The sequence below is a fragment of the Sarcophilus harrisii genome, chromosome 2 (genome assembly GCF_902635505.1).
Source record: "Sarcophilus harrisii chromosome 2, mSarHar1.11, whole genome shotgun sequence".
NCBI classification, from domain to species: domain Eukaryota; kingdom Metazoa; phylum Chordata; class Mammalia; order Dasyuromorphia; family Dasyuridae; genus Sarcophilus; species Sarcophilus harrisii.
In genome coordinates this window covers 519219367-519245178 of record NC_045427.1, presented here as the reverse complement: position 1 = coordinate 519245178, position 25812 = coordinate 519219367, and the positions used below count along the sequence as shown (strand labels likewise).

Here is a 25812-nt window from a genome sequence, read left to right as displayed (position 1 = left end):
CCTGTCTCTCTCTCTGTCTGGGTGTCGGCCTTGGGTGGCGCGAAGAGAAGGACCACCTCGCTTTGCCCTGCCAGGTCCCAGCCCGCCCCGGCCCCGGCTGCCCCACCCCCCTCCCGAAAGGCAGTTATTTGTGCTGCGGGATGTGTCTCCTCTCTCTGAAACCTCGGCCTCGACTTGATGGCCGATCTGGGGCCTCCGAGGCTGGCCTCCCTCTCCAAGGCCGTTGCTGAGGCTTTCTTCGATTGTCTCTGTCGGGCTGGCTGCGCCAAGTCTCCCCTTTCGGGGCCCCCTCATCTGTAGACGAAGGGTTGTGGGACCTGCAGCTGCCAACATTCCTGAGAGTTTAGCGGGATTAAGGGGATTGAGGGGAAGCAATTGCGCAGCTGCTTCTTTCCATTGCATTAGCTTTTGTCTTGGTCTCTGCGAGGGCCCTCAGGTGCAGGGGGGAGTGGTGGCAAACCTGTTTCTTTTGTGATTTTAGAAACAAATATTACGCGCACTTTTGAAACTAGAATACTCTTCATTATAAAAAAAATTAGTAGATATTTATGTTGAACCTGTGGAAACAATTTATTTTCAATAAGAGATGCTGATGGTGCATCCCCCTGGCGTGTGTGACTGGAATTGCTAGTTGTCTTCAGGCTGTTTACATTTTCTAGAATGTTCTAGAACTTTCTATCCCCTCCCCTTCTCCCCCTCCCCCTTCCTCCCTCCTCCCTCCTCCCCATCCTTGAATTAAAATTTCCCTTTCCCCCCCCCACCCCACCCCACTGTTTTTCTGCCTTGTACAAAATGGCTCCTGGGATGAATGTGGGTTGCAGATTATCCACTTTAAATCATATTTATAACATTTTTCTCTTTATTTTTGTGGTTTTTTTCCATCTAATGTTCCACTTCGTTTTTTTTCTCTTCTTGTCGAAGTCAAGCCCACTAGTGCCTCCCTGTATGTTTTCCTTTAAAATAACTGAATACATAATACGGAGAAATAGAGAAAATATTGGACTTGAAGTAATAAATTATTGTTTTGGCTGCTTTAAAAGTTTTTTTTTTTAATTTAACAGGTATTTACTTTTTTCTCCTTATCTCAATCTCCGCTTGTATATCCTCTACTCACTTTTAGAGAGGAAAAACTTTTTTTTTTTTTTAACAAATTTTTTTATTTTTGAACAAAGATCCTAGTCAAATAACACCAAGAAAAAACAAATTCTAAGTTGGTCAGTTATGTCCAAGACATAAGTTTGTCTCCTTGTGCCTTTCAAGACTGCTACTTTTCTTTCAGGAACATGCTTCGTCAATCCTAGAATCAGAACTCTTAATTAAAGCCCCCAAGTCTTTCAGAATGATTTCTCTTTACAATTTGTTGTATAAATTGTTCTGATTCTAATCAGTTCATTCTGTGTTTATTCATACAAATCTAGATTTCTCTGAACAGTCCCTTTTATAAATTCTTATTTAACACTGTTCTTTTACATTCAGATACCATAATGTGTTTGGTCAACATTCGGTTAATGGGCATCCATTTATTTCTAGTTCTTTGCCATTACAAAAGAGCTGGTATTGTGGGTCTTTGGGATATAGGATGGTAAGAAGGAAACAAGCATTTTATTAAGCTTCTTCTACCTGGCACTTGTTCTAGGCAATTTGCAAATATTCCCTCCTACTGCGCCAGCACCCTCAATTAGGCACTGGACTCTCAACAAGTACTGGCTTTATTGGCTAGATTTCTTTCTTAAGGACCAGGCTTTATAACCAAAACCAATTTGATTCTAATTGGCTACCCCTGGGTCCTAGGCCAACCCCCATTTGTTCAGCGGGTCCTGATTGACTAAGATTAATTGTAAATAGCAGTCATTTCTGCTTTGGCTAAAAACTGGAAGGATCTTCCCCTCCCAGATTCATTTATTCATTTATTTAGATTTTTTTGAAATAGGTGAAAGAGGAGATTCTTTGCCTTAATTATACCTAGCCTTAATCACTGAATGGGTTCAGCCTCAGTCAAACTGAGACCCATTGAAGACCTTAGCTTAAAAAGGCCAAGATCTCCCATTTCACCCAGTGCCATCTCCAGTTGTCCTGATCTATATCTAGCCACTAGACGCAGATGGCTCTGGAAGAGAAAGTGCGGCATTTGACTTTGTACAGCCCTCCCTCGCTTAAATCCAATTCACTTGTATGTCATGGCATTTGCTCCCTGATAACTTGGTTCTTTTTGAGAACAGACAAAAAAAAACTTAGCAGTGTTCTCTATGCACAGCACCACCTAGCTGCCTACCAGTTGTAAGAAAAGCATTTTATAAACCTTTATAGAAACATTAATAATTTTTATTCTGAATCCACCTAATTACATATTAACACTTTTGTATTTCAGAGCAATGGAAGAAGTAAAGAAAGATCCATTTTTCTATGAGGTATAAAGTTTATTGTACTTTTAAGTAAATCTCCTTCATACTTAAAAATTAATATTGTGTATTTCAATTAACAAGTGCTCACTGTGCACATCAAGGGGAAGTTCTGCATATCAACTCCAGCGATTTGTATGCTTTTACTTAATGTAGAGCTATTCAGTTTTTAATCAAATCATTTTCACATTATGTACTTTATGAATCATTGGTACTAACCTTAAAAACGTAGGTGACACCTTATGTCTTCTTAGCTTCTATTAAATTATACAACATTCTAACTTAGAAGGTGAAATGTAGTAATTTAATTCTGTAGTTTATATGGGATAAAATGCTTGGTTTTTTATGAGTTGGATAAAAATCAAGATTATTTCATAAAAGATAATTTAAAATGCAAATGTTCAGTTTATTTTATTAAAAAATTTTGTAAAATAATATATTTGAAGCATTGAATAAATGGTAAAGCATGTCAGGTTTTTTTCTCTTCCCAGACCCTATTATTAATCTATTAGCATTTAATAAGTCATGTTTTGTTTTTTGATGCTTAAAGTTAAAAAATAAAATATGTGATCTTGGGGTCTCCAGGGAACTTTCTGATTTGTCTATAGAATATGCACATGAATATATCGTGTAATTAGTGAATCAGTTACATTATGTATTAGCTTTATAAGAACTATTCTAAAGTCCTAAATTAAGCAATCATGAAAAAATATCTACCAATTTTGTGATAAAGACAGCAAATACAAAATAAGTTAGACAGAGACTTGTTATGGACTTTACCAATTTTCTGAAGCATTGATATTGATGTAGGGAAAGTTTTTTAAAAGAACATACCAGGCACAAAGATGAACTTGAGCAAGAGATAATTTAAAATTTTTCACATTGACCATTCAAGTTTAGATCTATAAGGGCCATTGTAGATAGTATAGTTTTATTTTCTCATAGATTTGGAAGCAATCCAAGAGATGTGAAATGATTTCTTTGAAAATCACATATAGCTAGTTAGTGGCAAAATTATCATCAGAATCCAGATTTTATTACTCCTTATTTATTCATCCTTCTTACTCTACCTTGCAACTTCCATAAATTGTTGAAATGTGTGAAAGTAGAATTTTACTGTGTAATATTAGAGTTCTTTAGAGTAATGTATATTTACTCAACCGTGTAATTTCACATATTTTTTGACAGACTGATGTCCAAGTGAAATTGATTAATGAAAATCGGGCAAATCCTTTGGAAGGTTTTGGAAGTAGATATGGCATGAGATTTATTATGGAGAAAGTGGTAAGTGGGACTGGGTTTTTGTATAATTCTTAATGATCACATGTGGTTACTTTGGCAGTGTTCACAAAAGGTCTTCATTTTAGTAAATAGTACTCCATATTTTTAATTATAGATGTTTAAAGTTTTCCTTTTATTTTTGTGTTAATTATTAAAGCAAGATAAATTTCTAGGACTAGGAATATAGAATAAGTACAGAATATTCTGTACTTAATGGTGGTCTCTGAATTTGCAATTTTAAGTTTTGAGTCTCAGCTCTTATTTTCAAAGTATATTAATTAAATCACTCAACCTCCCTAGCATGACTACTTCATAAGATAGTATGTGTAAAGCTACGTGTTACTATAAAGCTTTATGCAAATATGAATCAATGAAAAAAAACTTATTATGGGTCAACACTTTGCTAAGTTATGAGGGCTGAAAATACAAATACAATCCCTACCACTCCGGAAATTCCATCTCGTGAAGAGTACAGATATAGGGAGGTGGTAGCTAGGTCAAGATATTTGGACTGGGAAGATCCAGGGCTGGTAACTGGAGCCATAAAGCAGTTAATTAATGTGTTTATAGCAATAGCATGTTGGGCCTTGGTAGATTAGTATGGAAAACTAATGCCAGTTAGGAGAGCAAGGGTAATATTTGAAAGTCATTATCATTATATACTAATTTACAACTGGAATAATTTGTTTTTTCCTAATTATAGCTACTTGACCTTGCCTTGACCTAGTTCGTGCCATGGTTCTAGGTCAATAAGGATTTATTATGCACTTACTACACGCCACACTGAGTTAAGTGCTAAGAATACAAATATGAAAAAAGAAAGATAATTGCTGTCTTCAACGGTCTGATATTCTAATAGGGGAAGATACCCACAAAAAAGCTGAAAAGGAGGAGTGGGAAAGCCGGAAAAGGGGCCATAAAAGCAGCATAGTGCAAAAGTCTGAGACTTCCCAAGTAGTTCAGTTAAATGAGAAATGAATTGTTCTGAGCCTGCCACTATAGCTCCAGCTTTCAGTCTGAAAAACAGGATAGTAAGGAGCTGATGTGAATCGTCATTATGGATGATTTATGATATGAATTATCATTTAGGATAATGAAGTTTTCCCAATAATGAGCTTCCTGGGGCATGATAGAAAATTCAAAGGAGTTCCAAAATAGTACAATCTAGTGAGAAATGAGATCAAGTGTAAACGGCTTTGTTTTTATTAAGAGTTCATTTTAGTGTAACAGGGACAAAATAATATACTTGAAGCTATTAGGTGAGAGATCACAAAGCAGTCAAATATTTATTTTCTTTGAAAATTCCTATTGAAATGGGCACTTAAAAAGTGTTAAATGCTTCAAAATTGTTTGGGTGCCATAGGAACTTAATGCAATGATCCTACCAGTTTTTAAGTGTTTTGAGACTAAACTTCAAATCATATGTTAGATAAGTTTTCCTCAGAGTGCAAAGAAATGGCAATTAGAAAGTTGGAACTGGTTGTTCCCTAAGAACCATCTGGTTCAGAGAATTAGGAACATAGAGATATTGTGATATGTTCCCCTGCATGCACATTGTGCATTTGCCTTGAATGGTTATCTTCTTTGCTATAGCCAGGAGCTATCTTAATATTTTATTAGAAGTTTTAGAAATATTTGTAGTGATTAGGAAATGGATGAGGAGAAAATTAATTATGGTTAAAAGATGGAGTTAAATCCAGGACTAGGAAAGAGGGATAAAAATATGAAGAACAATAATCAATAATCTATTATAAGGATAGATTACCTTGCTAAAAGTAAAAGAGTTTGTGTAGACACAGGATCAGACAAAAATTCTTGGGACAAAGGCTTCTTGGAGGGTGTAGTCATTGCTTAGCTTGTAATTCAGCCTGATTTCAGGGCTCATAAGATTATAGATATGGAGCTAGAAGAGACCTTGGAAAGCATTCAGTTTAATCCTCTCATATTACAAGTGAGGACACGGGCCAGGCTCAAGGTCACATAGCCAGGGAATTGTCAGAAGCTGGCTCTGACCTCAGGGCTTTGTGGCTCCAAGTCCCTCCATTACATACTATCCATTTCACTATCCTGCAGGAGAGAAAAACCAACCGGGAGACCCTAATAATGAAACTCTAGGGAGAGATGAAAGGAACTTTGGCAATCCATATATTCACACCTCCAGCAGGGCAAAATGACTTGTCTTGAGTCAAGTTATTGACTCAAGCGCAGTAGGCCCATAGCAACAGATTCTTATTCCGAGATTCTTCATGTTCGTTTCCATCATCAAGTATTTCTAGTATTTCATCATAGACAGAGCTTCTTTTATGTTAGAATTCTCCCATGCCTTTGAGATTAAAATCCTATCAGTTTGTAATGCCTTCAATGATGAGTAGGCATAGAACTTCATCAATCATTCAGGGGTCAGCCTAACAGTTCAGATCAGGTACCTGAGCTCATCATGAGAAAGTTAATCATGATGTGATGGATTTTTTGGCTATAACAACTGCTTAGACTTTACCTGGGGTTGAAAAATGTATAGGAGTCAAGGATCTTTATTGATGAAGTGAATGTTGACAATGACAGAAACATGTACCTAAGATGAAATAGGTATGGTTTGTACTTGGAAGATCTTCATATTTTGGATAAAATACTTGTATTCTAAATGACAGGAAGAGTAGGATGTAATTGATTTGAGGATATGCAGATAAGGAAGAAAGCTGCTATCTTAGAGTCAAAAGAAGTAGTCTCCTTTAAGTCTCAGGTGATAGGAAAGAATATAGTACTTTTATTTATTCTAGGAAAGTGGGTAATGGTCCATTCACCAGTTCAACAGTCAACTGTGTTGTGCTATAGGTTTGATTCTATCAAATTTTTTTTCTGTCTTTCGATATTCATGATAATGTTTTCCTCAATTATCCTCAGTTTTAATGTAGTGAGTTCTTTGTTTTAATTGTGAGTCTTAATCTAATAATACTAAAAAATGTTTATAAAAGCGTTCAAAAGAAAAAGAAACTGAGAATATGGAAGAATCACAATCTGAAGAATCAGTTATTTCTGATATACCCATGAATGGAAATTCTGGACCACTTGCTTTACCTGTTAAGAGAGCCAGGTGAGTTTCCTTTTTAAGTTTTTTTTTTTTAAGGAGAGAACTTTTTTTAAATGTGTATCATTCCCCCAAATAGTTTCAGAATAAAAGAACATAGAAATAATAACTCACATTGATAAAGAATTTAGCAATTTTCAAAAGTGTTTTTCTCATAACAACCGTGTACAACTTAAATCATACAAGTATTATAACTATCTGGGATATGAGGGAAAGTAATTAATTTGTTCACTGCCAAGAAAATATCAGTCTTAGTTTTTCTTAGGTTGTCTTTCACTATAAGTAATCTTATTAATTAATTATTTTTACCCATGTGAATTTGTGTGGGTTTAAATTTGTTTCTAAAGTTTTATTAGTCATTCTCATCTAAACCTCTTCCAGAGACTCTTTGTCTATGACAAAGAAAAACAATTTATTAAGATAAACAACTATATCTAACAGTGTATGCAACATTGCACACCCATTTTGTCTGTATTTCTGTTTTCCTAGTAATAATTTACATCAAGTTTCCAAATGTAGAAAATATGACAAGTATTCATCATTTAGTGGAAAAAAGAAAAGTATTCTTGATTATATTTCAACATCCTCTTCCTGTCCTCTTCCTCTTTTAGGAGAATTTAGTAGTTTCATTACATTAGTCTTTTTAATTTTGTTCTCTAACACCATTTCTTATTGCTATTGTAAAGAAAAGAATCAGTTAAGAATATTAATCGTTGACTAACTCCTCAGTTAGGACCACCCAGGTGCTAGGCACTGGGATACAAAAAACTTTGTTTGAAAAAATTATTTCTTGACGATTAAAAATAACACAGCTGAGTGTTATTTTAAACAAATTGTAGCTTGTATTCATAAGAAATTGAGGATTTGCCAGAATCAAAATTTTCAACTTGAACCCCCCCGTCTGGTATCTAAAATTCTTTGAATTTCTATTTTTTAGGCAGCTGATTGGACTTTACACAATGACACAAAATCCTAATATGACCCATTTGAAGATTAAAAGGCCAATTAAACCTCTTCCTCCCTTGTGGGTAAAATGTGACAGCTCAGATCCTGAAAGTACCTGTTGGCTAGGTGCTGAACCTATTAGAACAAAGAAGGGCATCACAGGAATTGTATTGCAAGTGGTCACATGTAAAGGTGAGATTTTAAGGGTTGTAAAGTATTTTTTTTTTAAAGACATTACTTGAAAGGGAACAGCATACAAATAGAATTAGAATAAATAAAAATCTAGAGTTGTTTTAAGCAACTCTTTCCCCCCCCCACCCCGGGGCAATTGGGGTTAAGTGACTGATCCAGGGTTACACGGCTAGAATAAGGTCATATTAACCATGCTATGAATAGCCTCAAAAGTTTAGTAATAAGTTATTTTCTTAGAACTTTGAAAGATGAGAAAAAAATTGACTATAATTTTCACATTAATCTCATAGTAAACACTCAGTGATAAATACTATTAGTGATGAAACATTGCAGATTTCATTTAGAGTTGTGAATGAACCATCTCCATTGGAAAAATATCTTTAGCAATTAAAGTACAGAAAAAAATTAAGGGTTAATTCCTTTCCACAGTGTGCTATTCTTGGTGGACACTGAAATACTAATTCCAATTTTTAAAAATTTTAGAATCCTAGACTTATAGAAGGAATATTATAAGTCATCTTTTCTAATCCTTCATTTTACATATTAGGAAATTGGAATCCTGAGAATTAGATAGATACAAGGCCAACAAATGGATAAAAAACAGAGCCATTATTTGAGTCTTAGTTCTCTAATCTTCTAACCATTTCTACCAGTTTTTAATTTTGGGAACGTTACTTAACCTCTCAGTGCCTTAGTTTCCTACTCTGTAAAATGAAGAGGTTGGATGACTTTCTAATAAGCACTAAACTATGTTTAGTTCTGACTAAACATATAGTTCCATAAATTCCAAATTCAGTGCTTTGGGTACACATTACTTTGAAATAATAATCTTTTTCTTTTACGTGTTCTAAACCTGAACTGGAGTTTTAATCTTGAGATTTTCCCCCTGCTCTTAGGTCCCACACCTGAAAAAAACTCTTCTGTAAACCTTGAAGAATTGAAAAGTTCACATCTGAAAAGACATAAGTCATCTACCGTATGTGTTTTAATTGTTCTCTTGTGTAGTCATTTTAAAGTTTTTATTTAAAACTGAGGGCTGTGTGTATACACATACAGACCTGTCTTTCTGTAGAAGCTTTTATCTAATTGGCACTATTTTTGTAATGTTAATTTATAGTCTAGGAGAAAAATAAATTTAAAATATTTCTTGATTTGTAGGTGAAATAGTTGTGAAGTAGATAGAAAAGCTGTGTATGATTTTGGTATCCTTAAGAAAGAAAATTTAATTGTCTTCTATTATCAGTCTCTTATTTATGTAGACTTTATGAGCCTTCTTTTCCCCCTGCAGGTAACAACCAGAGGTTTTGCTCAATATGAACTATTTAAATCCACTCCTTTAGATGATTCAATTCCCTTTTCATATACTACGATTGGTTTGGATATTTCATGGAGTCCTGTGGATGTGCTTCTCCAAACACCACCTCTCACTTCTGCTTCAGTATTGGTAGGAAATAATTTTTCCCGCTTTTACTATATCCAGGTCTCATAAAAATTCTTTTTTGTTTATCACATGAACAGCCTCTTTCTGTTTTGACCACTCAGAAATGCTTGTCTTGTAGCTAATGTCCTTCTATCACTTAGTATATAGCATCTTTTATTTTTTAAATAATAAAATTGAATTTTCATAACACTAAAGAAAGCATTCCATTAATTAATGGGAGTTTTTGAAGTTAGTCGTAAATTTGGGGGGGGGAAACCTTGAAGAATTGGGGGGGGGGGGGGAGGCGGAATCTTCCCTTTCCTTTTTTTCCATTCTTTTCTTCCTTAATGGGGAGGAGAATAGGTACTAGAATTTAGAAATGTTAATCTGGGACTAGGGTGAGCTAGGCTTATTAGGAAGAAAGAGATAGAGACTTAAAAAAATAATTTGGAATTTTGTGACTGATTTTAAATATTGAGATCTGCTTTAATAGTAAGTAATTATGATTAATGTTAATTAGATATCATTTATTCATTACTATAGGCTTTATAATAAATAAGTCTTTACTTCTCCTACCTTGTAACTCTTTGAAATTCAGTGAAAATTATGAGAGAGCATGTGAAAAAGATCATTAATGTACATTCTTGATTGTAGATGGGGAAGAGATAGAGGGATACAAGTGTCTTTCAAGTGAGTGCATATCAAGATAGAGGGTGTATAGTGGTTTGAGTTCACATTTGTTTTTCTGGGTCAGGAAAGATCTGAAATATCCATGGATAATGTGAGTGTTGGGTGAACAGTGTGTTCTGCCTGTAATTACTCCTTTACTTTTCTCATCTTTAACAGCATTAGACATGCATACTACAGTGGAATTATAAGATTAAGTTTTAATTGCTGTTTATGGGGAGGGAAAGTGAGAAAGTATGTAGTAAATTATAAAATTTAATGACATGTAAGGTATTAGTACTAAAAACTTACTTATGGGTAATTTTCAGAACATTAAAGTGGAACCTGGAGATCCTAGAAGCCCTTTGTATCATCTGCATAGAGAACTGAAGTTTCTAATTGTGAGTATCGGTCTGAAAGTTGCAATTTTTCTTAAGTTTTTATATTTCAATGAAATTGTCATTATCACAATATCTTTAACTGATGTGAAATTTACTTTTTCTTCTATAGTTGAAATACTTATGATCATTGGATTATTTAAGACACACTCAACAAAGAGTTATTTCTCACTGCTTCTGGGAGAATCTTTCTCAATAAACCATCATACTAATGTCTGAAATTTCACATGGGGAGTAAAGTTAAAATTATCCAAATATAATAAATAATATTTTAAAAGTAAATATAAAACAAATAAATAAATAAAGCATAATAAATAAGAATGTTGAACTTGATCATGAAGACACACTGTCCCTGTGATTGTATATTCAAGTCATTTGCCCTCATTGACTTAAGCAAAATGGAAATAGTAATATAATACCTACCTCTGAGAGATGTGAGCACCAAATGAAATATCATTTAATATTAATATGCTACACAAATGTGAGCTGTTCGAATAGACTTATGATAGTTTCAGTTTATATTGTTCCTTCACTGATGGAGATCACAACAGTCATGCCCATTTTACATTTCCAGATGATGGTTTTTACTCTAGTCCTTCTTAGTTATTATGTCACAATCTTTTTATCTCCATTATGTTATCTCTCCAATACTCATTTTTAGTTTTCTAGAAATTGTAGTATGTTAATGACTCATTGCAATGCAAAAGAATTAGGAGAGTATTAGTATTTTTTAAAAAGGGTTTGGGGACAATGAAGGTGGCACAGTGGATAGAGCACCAACCCTAAAGTCAGGAGGACCTGAGTTCAAATCTGGTTTTGGACACTTAACACTTCCCTATCTATATGACCCTGGGCAAGTCATTTAACCCCAATTACTCAGGGGGGGAGGTGGGGGAGTCTGTTTCTTTTGTAATAAGAATTAGAAAGATGTAATGCAGCAAAACCAGCCTATTTCCACAGTTGTCTAACCATATATGAAATATTCCACTTCCCCTCCCCTATTTCCCTCCTTCTGCAAAAAGAAAGAAAGGAAATTTCTAAACTCCTCTAAATTTAAGTTTGATCATTATAATTACACAGCATTAAATTTTGCATTTTTGTTTTTTTCCTTTTTCTACTTAGTTGCAGTCATTGTTTATATTGTGTTCCTGGTTCTTTAACAGTGCATGTAAGTCTTCCCGTGCTTCCTTGAAGTCTTTTTTTTTTTAATATTTGAAAAATTCTGAAGTCATCCTTTTTTTTTTTTTTTTTAAACGATACCATAAGTATTCTAATCCATTCATATTTCATAATTTGTTTAGCCATTCCTCAATCAGTAGGTGTATCTTTTGTTCTTTTGTATCATGAGACATTCTTCTATGAATATAGATCTTTTTTTTCTTGCTACCTTGGGGTTTTGGTCTAGCTTAGTGATTTATAAATAAGAGTATGAATTTTAGTGACTTTTAAAAAATAATTTAAAATTGTTTGATAGTTTAGATGATGGTTGTGTGGTGGTGGTAAAATTTGAATTCTTAAAAGAAGTCCTGCAATATCTTTTTTTCCCCCTCAGTACTATTTTATTTTTCCAAATATATGTAAAGATAGTTTTCAACATTGTTTTTGTAACACTTTTAATTCCAAATTTTCTTCCTCATATTTCCTTCCTCCCCAAGACAGCAAGCAATGTGATATAGGTTAAATGTATTCTGCAGTACATGGAAAACGTTTTAATTTTGTGCCCAGCATTTCCATATAAACTGTTTTTCTAAGATTCATATATACTAATGGATTAACTTTATGGATTATATAATTGTATGATATAACAAACATAATTGTTTCATTCACTTCATTTTTTGAGGGTGTAAATTATGCCAGATTTTTTTTTTTGAGGTTTGGATGTCCTTTCTAGGAGGCTCAGCAGTGTTTCCTGGCTCAATGTAGTTAGCAGAGTGATAGCAACAAACAAAGCCTCTGAAGGGCCTTACTGTATATGGAAAATCCCTCTTCAATTTGGACTCTGCATGGGATTGCCTTTATGATACTGACATGTTTTTGGCGAGCAAACAAGTCTCTTAAATTATGCATTAGCTAATATCTATTATAGGTTATTGAACAAACAAGTAATCTGTACAAGAAATCTCGAAAAATTTTCAAGTACAAGTGGGGAGACACCTTGCTTGTTCTGCCTAACAGTTTTGTAAAAATACAAACAATACTTATAGGATGTTGTGTTCTCCACATATTTCAATTATCAGTGTAATGGTAAATATGTGATCCATTTGGGATTGTTTGCCATTTCCCTACAAATGGCTTCATTTAATTCACTATATGTATGTGACATTAGTTCTTAAAAATTGTATGTATGCATATGTTACCTGGTAATTTTTTTAGGGGGGTGCGTTCAGGGGAGAGGCATTAGTAAGTTCCAAGATTTCTCCCCCTCCTCCCTACACACACATTTTCTTTATTTTCTATTCCCTCAACCAGTTTGTAAATCAGTACCTTAAATAAAGCCCTTAAAGTTATGTCACCTCCAACACAGATCTACTCTTAATGTTACTGTTATATATACTTGGAGTAATTTGGGTGATTTTTCCCATAATCATTTTCTTTCTTTTTGAAAATTTTTTTTATAATAGCTTTTTTCAACATTTTCTTTAGTGCTGTTTTTGCTTGCCAGTGCATCTTGATTATGTTTGAGGCTAAGTGTGGTGACACTGCCGTTTTTTTTGGGGGGGGGGGAAAGTTAATAAAAACTCTTTATTGGACTTTTCTAACTTTTTTTTTTTTTTTTTTTTTTTTTTTTTTTTTTTTTTTTTTTTTTTTTTTTTTTTTTTTTTTTTTTTTTTTTTTTGGTATATATTCTATCTTGTATTTTCATCCTTAAATTCCCTCAGGATAACTTTGGCTGTTGGGTCTCTTCTCTGGTGATTGATTTGCATCTGACAAGTTGGTTTGATCATACCCAAATCATTCAGAAACATATCTTTTCCTGTTTATCAAAAGTAATCAACTTTTTGTATGTGTGTGGCATTATTCAGTGGTCACCACATGTAGCTTCTCTGAAATCTTTTCAAATTGTTATTGATGATAAAGGTGTAGTATGTCTAGTTTTGTTTCTCATTACTTCATATAGACTCATGCCTTTTAAAATCTTTCCATTATCCTTGCCTGTCCCTACCTTTGCATTGACATGCAAAACATAAAAGCACATTTTGAATTTAGATAATCCTAACAAGTTCTTAGAATTTCTTTATATCATTTACATGAAATGTTAAAATGATGCAATTCCTCTAATGCTGATCTTTTAATATTTATCAGATACTACAGTGTATAGTGATTAGCTGGCCCATGATTTATAATTTTTGATATCTTTGCTTGGCAGTAAAACTATTTCCTTAAAAGAACCAAAAATATTTGTAGTAGCTCTTTTTGTGATGGCAAAGAATTGAAAACTGGTGGGGAAGGGGCATCAGCTAGGAAAGAGCTGAGCAATGCATATGTGCATATGATGGAATACTGTTATGTTTAAAAATGATAAAGGGAATAGAAACATGGAAAGTCTTGTATGAACTGATGCAGAGTGAGGTGGTGAGCAGAATCAGAACAATTTATACAATAATGGCAACGTCATAAAGACCACAATTTCAGAAAACTCGAATTGAACCATACTATCTACTTACTGATTAAGAGGTAATGGACTCAAAGGTTGAGATTTTTTTTTTAACATAAAAATGTCCATTATTTGCTTTAGCAAGAAAAAACTTTAGCTATAACCCCATTTGTCTTCTGATTTTATTTTTAGGGACAATATCGGGTTTGCTACAACTCAGTCCCTTGTATGTCTACTTTTTTGTCATTGGATATGAATCTCACGTTTGGAGTACTAACAGTCAAGTTAAAGTTGATAGTCTATCTAAAAACTGTTATTGTTAGAACCTTCTCGCCCCTTCTGTTACCCCTCTGCCCATCACTGCAGAAGCAGGCCATCCAAGACCAAGAACCATTTTTTGTTTATCACAAGTGACCAGCCTGCTGGTGATGAGCCTCTGTCTACTTCAGCTATGCTGGACATGATGTGTTGCATCGGGTTATATACAATATATACAAATATTGCATAGGGTTATATAGTTTTTTTCCAAGGATACTAAAGTCTACCAGAGCTGAGTTCACTGAAACTTCAAGAACCCCGAATCAATTCCATGCCATGAAGAATTACAGAATAGGACTCTGTCGAAAAAAATTGTGAGCTATTTTAAGAAACACAAATGAAACACTAGATAACAATGTGCTTGCTAATAACTAGAATTTGATGTGATACTTGTGAGATATAATTATGTATAATGAATTAATAGTTTTTCGCAGGCACATTGTTTTCTAATTGTTTCAAATGTGTTGGTCTTCTCTCTATCTATCAGAGTATAGTGTTTCATTCAGCATACGTCTTATTTTCTTTTTGAATCCTCCATTTAGTTGGGTGTATTAACAGTTATTGATTGCTCGAACAATGTGTTTTTCTGTTAATAGGCCTTGGCTGATGGATTGGCGACTGGTATTACTGAGTGGCCTGAACCTACAGAGACTAAATCATCTGTTGACCTTGTTCAGGAATTTCTCAATGGTATTTGTTTTTCTAGTTCACTTGCAGTTTGTCAATTTAAATCATTTTAGTTTGTCTAAGCAGGCCTTTGTGATAGTTCTCTAGATATCTAAGGAAAACTTATTGTGGTTAAGAAATAGAGAGCTTTATTTTGTAGTATTATGTGTAAAGGTACAAAAGAGGTCGTTTCAGAAGCTCCTTATACTTAGATTTGGTTGTCATGATATACTATATTACATTTAGAAACTTTACAAGGCAGATAAAAAGATATATTGGAGAAAAACACTAAATATATTCGGAAGATCTAGGTTTAAATCATGACTGATTTTTAGGATAATGTCTTACCTCTCTGGATCTCAGCTTCCTCATTTATAAAATGAGGGAGATTTGGATCAGATGGTCTTTAGGATTCTTTCCAGTTCTTGCCTACAGTTGTAGCAACTTCAGTATACTGTTTTAATACAGATTGGCTAGGGTTATAATATTATTATTCTTTGAAAGGAAGGAAAGAATGGGATAGAATAATCATTAATGCCATTTTAAAATTTTTTTAGATTTAAAGAGTAAGTTGGATGGAATTGATACTTCAGCAAAAAAAGTCAAGGTATGTGAACTTTTTGTTCTGAATTTCCACATATAATTCCTCATTCCACAATATGTTTGGTCTTTGACTTTATGCTATCTCACATGAATCCATTATAGTAGCTGCTCGTTTATTGGTTTTTAGTGGTGCTTTTGCGTGTTTGAGATGAGACAGAGAGAAGTTACATCATTAAATATCAGAAAGATATTTAACAAACAGAACAGGTAACTTAGAAAGTTATTAACTCCCCCATTTTTGGAGTCCTTCCCAGGAGTCAAACTACCTGTTTACTTAGTAAAATAACAATAGAGTACAGGACTTGGAATAAGTTCAAATTCAGCCTCAAAAACTTCCTATCTGTGTGACTTTGGTGATTCCCTTAACTTCTGTTTGCTATTATAGAAGGAAACAAACCACTCGAGTATCTTTGGAAAACTGATGGCACACATTTATTCCAAGTTCAGTTATTTTTGGTGCAGTCGTTTTTCCCCTATATAGACTCATGTGATGACCATTTTTAAAAATCTGTAAATAATACTCAAGTATCTTTGCCAGGAAAACGTAATGTTCAGAGGTCCACAAGGTTATATAAAGTTAGACATGAGATTGAAATGACTGATCACTAACAATACTCTTTTGTCTGTGTGTATGCGCCCACGTAGTGCACCTAAACTTGTTTTTGTCTGCCTAAACTTTTTATTGCTAATATCATTATGATTAGGTTTTGTATTGTCTGCCTAAACTTAATAAGTGAATTGTGCAAATGTACAGTCTTTTAAAATTTGTTTCTGGTGACCTAGAAATCTTTGTAATTTTGGTAAATGAAGTGATTTCTAAAGTTTAATTCTTTTTCAGGTATTGAAATGTGATACTGCTGCAGTTGACGATTCCATTAAGTGTCTTTTTACAGTACGAGGTGATCTGGATTTCACTGAACAGCTGTGGTGCAGAATGAGAATGAGTGAGTATCTATTCTGTTAAAATAAATCTTATCTTGGCATCTAGGTGGCTCAGTGGATAGAGCACCAGCCCTTGAAGTCAGGAGGACCTGAGTTCAAATATGGCCTCATACACTTAATACTTCTTAGCTGTGTGACCCTGGGCAAGTCACTTAATGCCAATTGCCTCAGCAAAAAAAAAAAAAAAAAAAATCTATATCTTATCTGTTCTATTTTAGATTGATTTTCAAATTTGTTGAAGTAAAATGACCACCTTAGTTTTTTTCTCTTTAAACTTTGATTTGCATGGAAGTCATTCTCATCAAGTTTTTTCTTAGCTATTCATTAACAGTTGAAATATGTAATGTCACTCATTGGTAAGCCTAAAATATTTTGTCATAGGAAATTTCTAATTCCATATATAAGTGAATATTGTTGGATATAGGGTCTCTCAGATAGTAAGAAGTGGAAAGATTGGCAATCAATTAGGTTAACTTACAGCTTCTATGCAGGAGGAAACTTGAGCACCACACAGATGAAGTGTGTCTACAAAGATTTACTAAGAAATGGCAGAGTAAGCTTCTAACCCAGATTCTCCAACTCTAAATCCAGGGCTCTTTTTGTTGTATCTTGCTAGGGTTACAAGCATTTAATATTCCATTTTGTAATAGAGAATAGTTATTTACCATCAACTTGTTAGACCTTTTAATTCTTAGATTTAACCTCTCTGTTGTCTTTCTTTGACAAAGTGAATATTCTTCTTTTACCTGAAATGATTTTTTAAAAATTATTTTATAACTGCAAAAATATTACAAAAATGAATATTGGAATAACTTGTGTTTTCAAGGTGTTGCTTCATATCAAGATTTGGTGACATGCTTTACGTTGATCTTACAGTATTTAAGACGTGGGGATGTACAGCCATGGGTATGTATATATTTTACATATTTAAAATACACGATTTTTTTAAGAAACATGATTTTTAAATGAGTTGTGAGATAAATAACCAGAAACAATGCTTTAGAACAAAGCAGGACCTTATTTAGATTCATGTAGGTAGTCTTGTGTTTAATTTTTCACACAAATGATGTTAATATATCATATTCTGAAGGAGATATCTTATTTCTAGCTCCACAGAGGGAGTAGTGGTTTGCTAAGTAAGCATATTCAGCAATCTTACCATGGAGCCATGGATGTAATTCCACTCACTGGTACCACTCCAATTCGAATGCTTTTGGAAGTTGGTTTGGACAAAATAAAGAGAGATTACATTAACTTTTTCATAGGTAAGTCATATTTGTTTTTGTTCCCTTAATTTCCTTATTACCATCTCTTAATTGCCCACCCTCCAGATAATTTTTTTTTCTTTCCACATATTATTCATTGTTTCATAAGATATTGTAATATGACTTGATTGAGCAAAACCAACATTTGAAACCCTCTAAGTATTAATGTTTTAAACAGAAACTATGAGAATTTCAAGGATAAACAATAACATTGGTAATTGTGGCTTAATTTAATATAACATTCTGCATTTTTTGAATTGTCTTTTTTTTTAAAAAAATATATTCACTAAGATAGTATAATATACTCATAAAGTGCTTTACAATTGTAGAGATTTTATATTTATATATATGTATATATAAATTTTGATATGTAAGGTATGATTTTATTTTGGATATGCTTTCCACTTATATATATATATTTAATTTTCTTTAATAGGCAAGGAGCTTGCATCATTGAATCACTTGGTGAGTTTATTTTTACATTCTCCAGTTTATTGTGCCCTTTTATATTATTTATGTGTAGGTATACTTTGTCTTAAATCCATTGTAGAAAATGCTCTTTATTCACAGTATTGGAGAAGCAAATTACAAAATCATAGATACACAAAATATGTTGCGCAGGACCTTAAAGCATCTGAATTTTAAGTTTTGCTTTTTTTTAGGATTTTGCATTGCCTTAGGTCAGTATTATCAATACTTGTCTGATTATATAGTATGATTGCTATTATAGAAAGTTTGGCAGTTGTTTTTATAAACATCTCTGGTTTAAATTAATTTGATATCTCATAAAAGTTAAGTGTAGAAAAGTTTTTTGAGTTTTTCAGTCCAGATTTTAGTGAATGAAAGTTTGCTGTGTATGATAACCCATATTTATAAAAAAAACTATTTATTTACATTGCAAATCAAGGGGTGTTTTTTTTGTTTTTTTTTTTTTTGTTTGTTTTTGAAAATGTTTGATAATAGGATTCATCTAAATAAACTTCACACATGCATTAAATTTTTATCCAAGTTTTAATATGTATATTCTGAAAGAGGCCTTGCCAGAAATCATGGAATGAAAACCGGGTTGTTCTTTACTTTTGTTTAATTTCTCTAAAGAAAAAAAAAGTAACCATTACCAACTTCAAGGATATTAAGTGTAATGGCACTTTGGATGATCAATTGTTTGGCATTCATCAACAACCTTTTTTGTGACAGGCTCTGATTGTTCACAGACAGAAAAGATATACCTGCTTTAAAGAAGCACATGAGTTGCTCTGTGGGAAAAATCAACATGTATACAATTTAAGTAACCATCAAGATATTTCAAAGGCACTAATAATGCCTGAGTGGTACTAGAAAGGTATAGGAGGTATTTTTTGAGCCAAACTTTTAAGGAAGATTGGGATTCTAAGAGATGTAGATGATTAGACGGAAAGAAATTAGTAATATCTAATAAATTTAGAGAGGTAAACTGAATTAATTATCAAACAGAAGGATTTGTACTTAATCCTAGAGATTATAGAAAGCCATTTGAGATTTTTGAATAGAGACATATGCTCAACCTGTCCTTTAGGAATATCTTATTGGCAGCAGGTATAGAAGATAAATTGGAGAAGGCAAAGGAATTGGGGATTCCCCTTGGTAGTTTGTTGTAATACTTCAAGAGGTGTTGAAGAACTTTGAATATTGGCCTTGTGAATTAAGATAGCATCAACAAGAATTGGTAACTGATTAAATGACATGAAGGTTAGAATTAGGATTAAGGATGATTTTGAGGTTATGAACCTAAGTAATGAAAGAATGTGGTGATTCCTTTGGCATAGAGAATTTCAGAGAAGGAGATGGGTTTTGTTAGAAAGATAATGAGTTCTCTTGGCTATGTTGAATTTAATTAAGACATCCATTTGGAAATGTGACACTTTTTCTGTGTCTTTGCTCAATCACTGTCCCTGTGTCAGTCTCTCCCTCTCCCTTTCCTGTGTATGCACACGTGGACACATACAGCCCATATCCACAATACCCATAAAACCACTTTCTGACTTCAGAACAACAGATTTTATAGTTGAAAGGGATTGTGCTGATCTAAAGATAGTACTTTTACTCCTTTCACTTTTCCCTTAAAGTATTTGATAAAAGCATGACCTATAATCTTTTATTTTTTATTGACTATATTATATGTATTTTTTTCCTTTCGTAGAGATCTCATTTTAAGCAAATGATCTTTTTAGGGTGGTGGGCCTATATGTTATTTCTTGGGACTTAACTGAGTAGTCATTTTCCCTCTTTGTGTAGAATATGTAAAATGATTTTCCTGGACTATTTAAAATGTGTAGTTTAAGAATAATGTTGGAATGCATACATTCTTTATCTCTGTCTTACTTTTTCCCCTCAGGCTTCTAGACTGGGGCAAACTTTACTTGGCTAGCTTCTTTGCAAAGACTCCATTTCCCCCCTTTTTTTTTCCTTTCAGGATTACTTTATTTCCACATCCATAGATACACAAGAACAAGTACGTCGTGTTAGGAAACTCCACCACATTCTAGAAGTTGTGATCAGTTGCATGATGTACCTTAAACTTCCACACGAAATCCTATTCACTTTAGCACAGTAAGTAATCATTATTTTCTAATAACTTTTTGTCCTCAGAAAAAATTCAAACTTGTGTTTTAATACCATTCTGCCTTTATCACCCATGTTATTATCTTTTGATTAGACTGATTATGGTAGTCTATCTTCTAAGGTCGTGTGAGCAATTCGACTATTAATACTGTCTGTTACTGTTATAGACAGGTGTTTGACTAAAAAGTTATGCAAAATTGTTTTTGTATGAAGCTTGTCCTGATTCTGTGTAGCTAGGTAACATCTTAAACTGAAGTTGGGAAAAGCTTTTGATTTACCCCTCATCATTTCAGTGAAAGCAGATTGTTTTCTCACTTGTAAAGAAGAAAAATAAAACACTTCAAAGCTTCCTATGCTTACAAAATTAGATAGGAAATAAGTTACATTTTATAAGAGCATTGAAACCTGGTTCAAATCTTAGATCTCACAATGAATAATTCTCTAATCCCGGGAAAGTCACTTAATCTCCCTCAACCTCATTTGCAAAATGATGGTAGTGTTTGTATTCTACCTGTCTGTCACAGGCTGATTTTGCAAACTTGAAAAATATTTAGATGTGAATTCTTATGGGGTAACACATCTATATAAGCTTTTATTTAATTTCCTACCTATAATCCCTCTTCTTACCCCCCATATAAGGTATTCTTTCCCTCAACATATTCATTTATTAAATTTTTTTTATTATTAATGTTAATTTGACAAGCATATTCTTTATAAGATGAACAGAAAAAAAGGAGACGACTATGTAGTGTTTTTTATGTATTTCAAGTTCAACATTGTAGTTACAGCCCTTCTCTGTTTCTTAACTATTTTCCCATCCCTCAAAAAAGTCTTTCCTTGTAACAAATAGCTATACCCGCAAAGAATCTTACATATTGACCATATTTTAAATTTTACGTTTTGCATCTTTTATCTATTGTCTTTTCCCCAAGAGGTGAAAAACATTGATTCATTGATACTCTCCTGCAGTTGTGATTAGTCACAAGGTTGATCCCAATTCTTAAGTCTTAACAGTTTATTTTCTTTTATATTATTGTAGTCAGTATAAATTGCTGTTCAGATTCTGCTTACTTCACTTTGCATCAGATCATATAGGTTCTCTGATGTTTCTCCAATTCTGACTCTTTGCTAACAGTACTTTATTTTTTTATCTTTCATCTCTTTAAAGCTAGACATAACTAATTTTTTTTTCTCTTTGGTTCATGTATTAAATGTAATTGTATGTTCAAAAGATTCTTTTTTTCAAATTATAGTAGGTTTCCCATCTAAACTTCTATGTCTCAGTTGCCATTTTTAAAAAACTTAACTTTTAAAAAATTTATCTTAGAATGAATTTCATTCTTTTAAAAACTTTTCATTTTTATTTTTATAGGTCTTGCATTCTATATTATAAGAGAAATCCTCTCAATGAGAAACATACATTTCAGCTGCCGATCAGACCAATTGTCATAAAAAATTTCTATCAGAGGTAAGCATTTATTATCCTGAAATAATTCTTCTATAAAAACTTGGTTTTTATTTTTCTCTTATTTTTTTTCTTTTATTAGTGAGACTCCAAAAAAATGGAGAGTGGAAATAAATAGTGGACAGAAGGAAGTTAAAACACTTTGGCAACTGAGTGACACTCCATCAATAAGCCACCTGAATTTTAACAAAGAAGGTAATGAATATTTAGAATTATATTAATTTAACTATTAAAATGATAGCGTGAATGAAAAATAAGATAAAAATATATATGACTTTGGTAGCTCTTAGGCCTGATCTTAAAATACCTAATCTGTAGTCATTAAAGGTAAAGAGCTCACTAATAGTGGTGGCAAGTATGTATTTCTAAACATTCAGTTTTAAATGTAGGATAAAAGCTGTTTTAGAAAAATGTGAGGTATCTACTGAGTATCATGGCCATTTTAAATGTTAGCAACTTGACAGTGACACTCAAAGCCAGAATAAAAGAAAAGATTTCAGGTTCTCAGACTGGATTTGAAATGTCTTTTATTTTAATATCACAGACTTCTAGTTTAAAGGTACCTTGGAGGTCTTAAAAATAACTACAGGAAGCCTTTTCATAGCACTTTATTTTGCAAAGCAATTGACAGATATTGCATGTTATTCTCACAGAAATCCTGAGAGGTAGGTGCTGTAATTATTTTATAGATGAGGAAAGTGAGGCTAATAGGTTAAAAGGTATGCCCGTGTTCCCATAGTTATTAAATAGATTTTCCATCTGCATGTTCAACCACTATGTTGACTAGCTACAGATTACTTGGTTCAATCATACATGACGCATAAATATCTATAACATCCCTACCAAATATCAGCCAGTCTCTACTTCAAGACTTCCATTAATTGAGAACTTTTTATCTCATGAGGCAATTTATTTCACTTTGGAGAAATTTTATCTTTTCTTCTTTATATATGAAGCTGAAATCTGCTCCCCTATAACATCCACCAATTTGTTCCTACATCTACCTTCTGGTAGAATTTCTTGTTTGGGAGACTTGTGACAGATCACTGAATACATGATGAGATAACATAGAGCAAAAAGAAGGTGGTCTTGAACATAGGATCAGGAAAAGGCCATTAATTGCCTTTGGTAGTTACAAGAGCTTTAATAACATTGCAGGTTTGAGGAGGAATGAAACAATTTGGAAAAGCTGCTATGGCAAGTGGGAGAGTAAATTAATTAGGGAATTGTAATAAAGAATAATGCTTTGATGTAGTGGAGGGCCTAATCGAGATAGTGGTTACATAAATGTGGACGACCCAGTCAACATAATTTTGTGATTTTTTTTTTTCTCTCTTAGCTGTATAGTAGCATATAAATAGGAATATCAGGATAAGATAGAAGTAATTCAAGGTTTTGGCTTGGTCAGACATGATGAGATAGGTCCAGTGTAGTTAAACTGTTTTACCTTAGGGAAGGAAGGAGATTAGCCTCTGTAAGGTTGATGGCCTAGGAAAGAACTGAGGGGTGGAGGAGTCAAAAGGTTTTAGTGTGGATGAAGAGTAGTCATAAAATGGAGAAAGCTAGAATGATAAGATAAAAGAATTTCAGAGTTCACATAAGTATGATAGCAAGATAAAATCATCTGTCTTTATGGGGATCTAAGCTGGAGTCGAGGATTAGATGAGGAAAGTAAGGTATTTATTAGAATAACTTAGCATTGACTTCAAAGTATTAGCAGAAATAGGTTATTATTTAGTATTTAATAGAGCTATTTAGAGTAACTAGAGTAACTATTGTGCTATTCAACTTCAACTATTTTGGCACATAGTTAGAAAGCAAAATTAAAAAGTATGTTCAGTTGTTTCCAACATTTTGTGAAACTACTTGGAGTTACTTAACAAAGAGAATGGCTTAGATTGCTGTTTCCTTCTCCAGGTTATTGTATAGATTGGGAAACTGAGGCAAACATGAGTAAGTGACTTCTTGTCATAGAACTATTAAGTCTGAAGCCAAGTTTGATCTCAGGAACATGAATGAGGCTTCTTGGCTTCAGACCCAGTATGTTATCTACTGTGCTACCTGGCTGCCCATGGAGAGATGGACTTCTTGTTTCATTATAATTTTATATATAACCTCTCTGTTCAGGATATTTCTGCTTCTTCAGGTAATCTAATGATGTATTGGAATGTGTTTAATAAATCAATACTTAGAGGAGAGAGAATTGTGAAGAAAAGAATGTGGAGTAAATGGGGGGAGTATAGAATTAGGAAGCTGAGTGTAGCAGTGGATGCAGTGGGGATGTGAAGGCAGAAAAGTCTGAGGTCAGAGCCATCCTAAAAACACACAGTTAGCTAAGTAGTAGTAGGTAAGTCACTTAATTCTGTCTCCCTCAGTTTCTACATCTATAAAATGGGGACAAACATAGCATTTATCCCTTGGCTTGTGAGGATCAAAAGTGTTTTGCAAGCAGTTAAAAGAGCTTTTGACAAACTAATTATCATCATTATGGCCTAGTTTTGTATTGTAGTGCCTTGCACTGATTGGATTATTGGATTGGATTAAAGTGCTTAATAATAGAAATATAAAGAGAAAATCAAGATTCCTGGCTAGAATCTAAATGCTAACTGAACTGTTTATTATCTGTTAAAAGGAAAAGATAGTAGTAACAATAGAAATTATGCAAGCCTGAGAAACTGAATTGTGAATACATCACACTTTTTTTGTGAGTTTGAAAATGAAAAAGAATGCCTTTTAAATGTGGCATAAAGGTGATGTTATTGGATTAATAAAACAATTGTTTTTTTCTTTGCTCAGCAGTGTGTAAGTAAATGGAATTATATTTTAAATGATACCAAGAAGACTTCATTTTTCATTCAAATAATCCTCTTCTAATCCATCTACTTTGTAAATTTAGGTTTTAGATTTTCTTTTTTAAAATACTAAATACATTTGCTATTCAAACTTTGGATGTTACAGTGGAATGAAAGCAATTTTTCTCTTAATAATTATGAAAGTGAGCAAAACCACGATTATTTTGTGTTTCTATAATCACTAAAATATCATTTTTGTTGCAGATCTGTCCGAGTCGACATTCAACAACAGTCTTGAAGAAAAAATGTTTTTCACTAACATGGTTGCCTGCAGCAAAGTGCATTTCACATAAAGTATGTTGATATCATCCTGTAAGAGCTATTTATTTTGTCTTTTTTTTTTAGCAGCATGTTTTGAAGTTTGGAAGCAAATATCATATGTTGTTTTTTGCAGTGTAATGCTGATTTAATACAATAGATAATAATTATGTTTAATATGTTCTCCTGATATTTGATGCTCATGATTCTGTCAGAGTTGTGAAGGAACCAGAGATCATCCAATCCAACCTAGTTTTTTACAGATGAGAAAAACTGAATAAGTAACTTATCCAAAGGCAAACTTGTTATTAAGCATGGAGAGTTTTGATTGCCTTTTCAGTTATTGTAGTTACTTTGACAAATTAATTTTATAGGGCTTAACATGATAGAATGACATTTGTTTTCAGAATGTAAATTAGTAATTAAAAATGAATAAGTATTTTTAAATTAATCAAAAAGTTCTATGGAACATTATCTATTGTGCAAAAATGTCGTTTCAGTCAGTTGTTAGAATACTTCAAGGAGGTAAGATTCATTTGAGTATTTTAGTATTTAGTGTAGAGCTCAAATGCAAATTACCTTTTCTAAAAATATTTTGATAAGAAAGAAAGTGAACCAAAATAATCTGTAAAAATTAAAGTTTTAATTCTTTGTTTAATAATGAAAATGGCTGCCCAGGAACCATGTTGAGTCAAGGACATCATTTGTAGGGACCAAAGAAGCTTTATTTAACAATGAATCACATATTTACCATTTCATAATTTAACTGAAAATTGTAGAGAATATAAAATCTCATTGTCTTTATTGTTTATTGATTATAAAAAAAACAATTTGATTTGGTAGAACAAAATGCTGCCATAT

At 33.0% G+C, this 25812-nt stretch overlaps 1 protein-coding gene across 2 annotated transcripts in view; it reads left to right on the top strand.

Annotated features, from left to right (window-relative positions):
* The window catches only part of ZWILCH (zwilch kinetochore protein), a 29293-nt gene that overhangs the window by 166 nt on the left and 3315 nt on the right, over positions 1–25812 (top strand). The window contains exons 2-18 of one of the 2 annotated variants that reach the window (XM_012543512.3): positions 2369–2408; positions 3588–3683; positions 6653–6771; positions 7703–7902; positions 8799–8878; positions 9191–9346; positions 10318–10389; positions 14896–14989; positions 15523–15572; positions 16407–16512; positions 17337–17416; positions 17619–17775; positions 18212–18240; positions 20228–20364; positions 21749–21844; positions 21924–22036; positions 24898–24987. In XM_012543512.3, coding sequence (XP_012398966.1) covers positions 2369–2408; positions 3588–3683; positions 6653–6771; positions 7703–7902; positions 8799–8878; positions 9191–9346; positions 10318–10389; positions 14896–14989; positions 15523–15572; positions 16407–16512; positions 17337–17416; positions 17619–17775; positions 18212–18240; positions 20228–20364; positions 21749–21844; positions 21924–22036; positions 24898–24986 — 1714 coding nt within the window. In that variant the 3' untranslated portion in view covers position 24987. Of the gene's footprint in view, positions 1–2368; positions 2409–3587; positions 3684–6652; positions 6772–7702; positions 7903–8798; positions 8879–9190; positions 9347–10317; positions 10390–14895; positions 14990–15522; positions 15573–16406; positions 16513–17336; positions 17417–17618; positions 17776–18211; positions 18241–20227; positions 20365–21748; positions 21845–21923; positions 22037–24897; positions 25006–25812 lie in introns of both variants that reach the window. The other variant, XM_031955336.1, reaches the window with a different exon arrangement.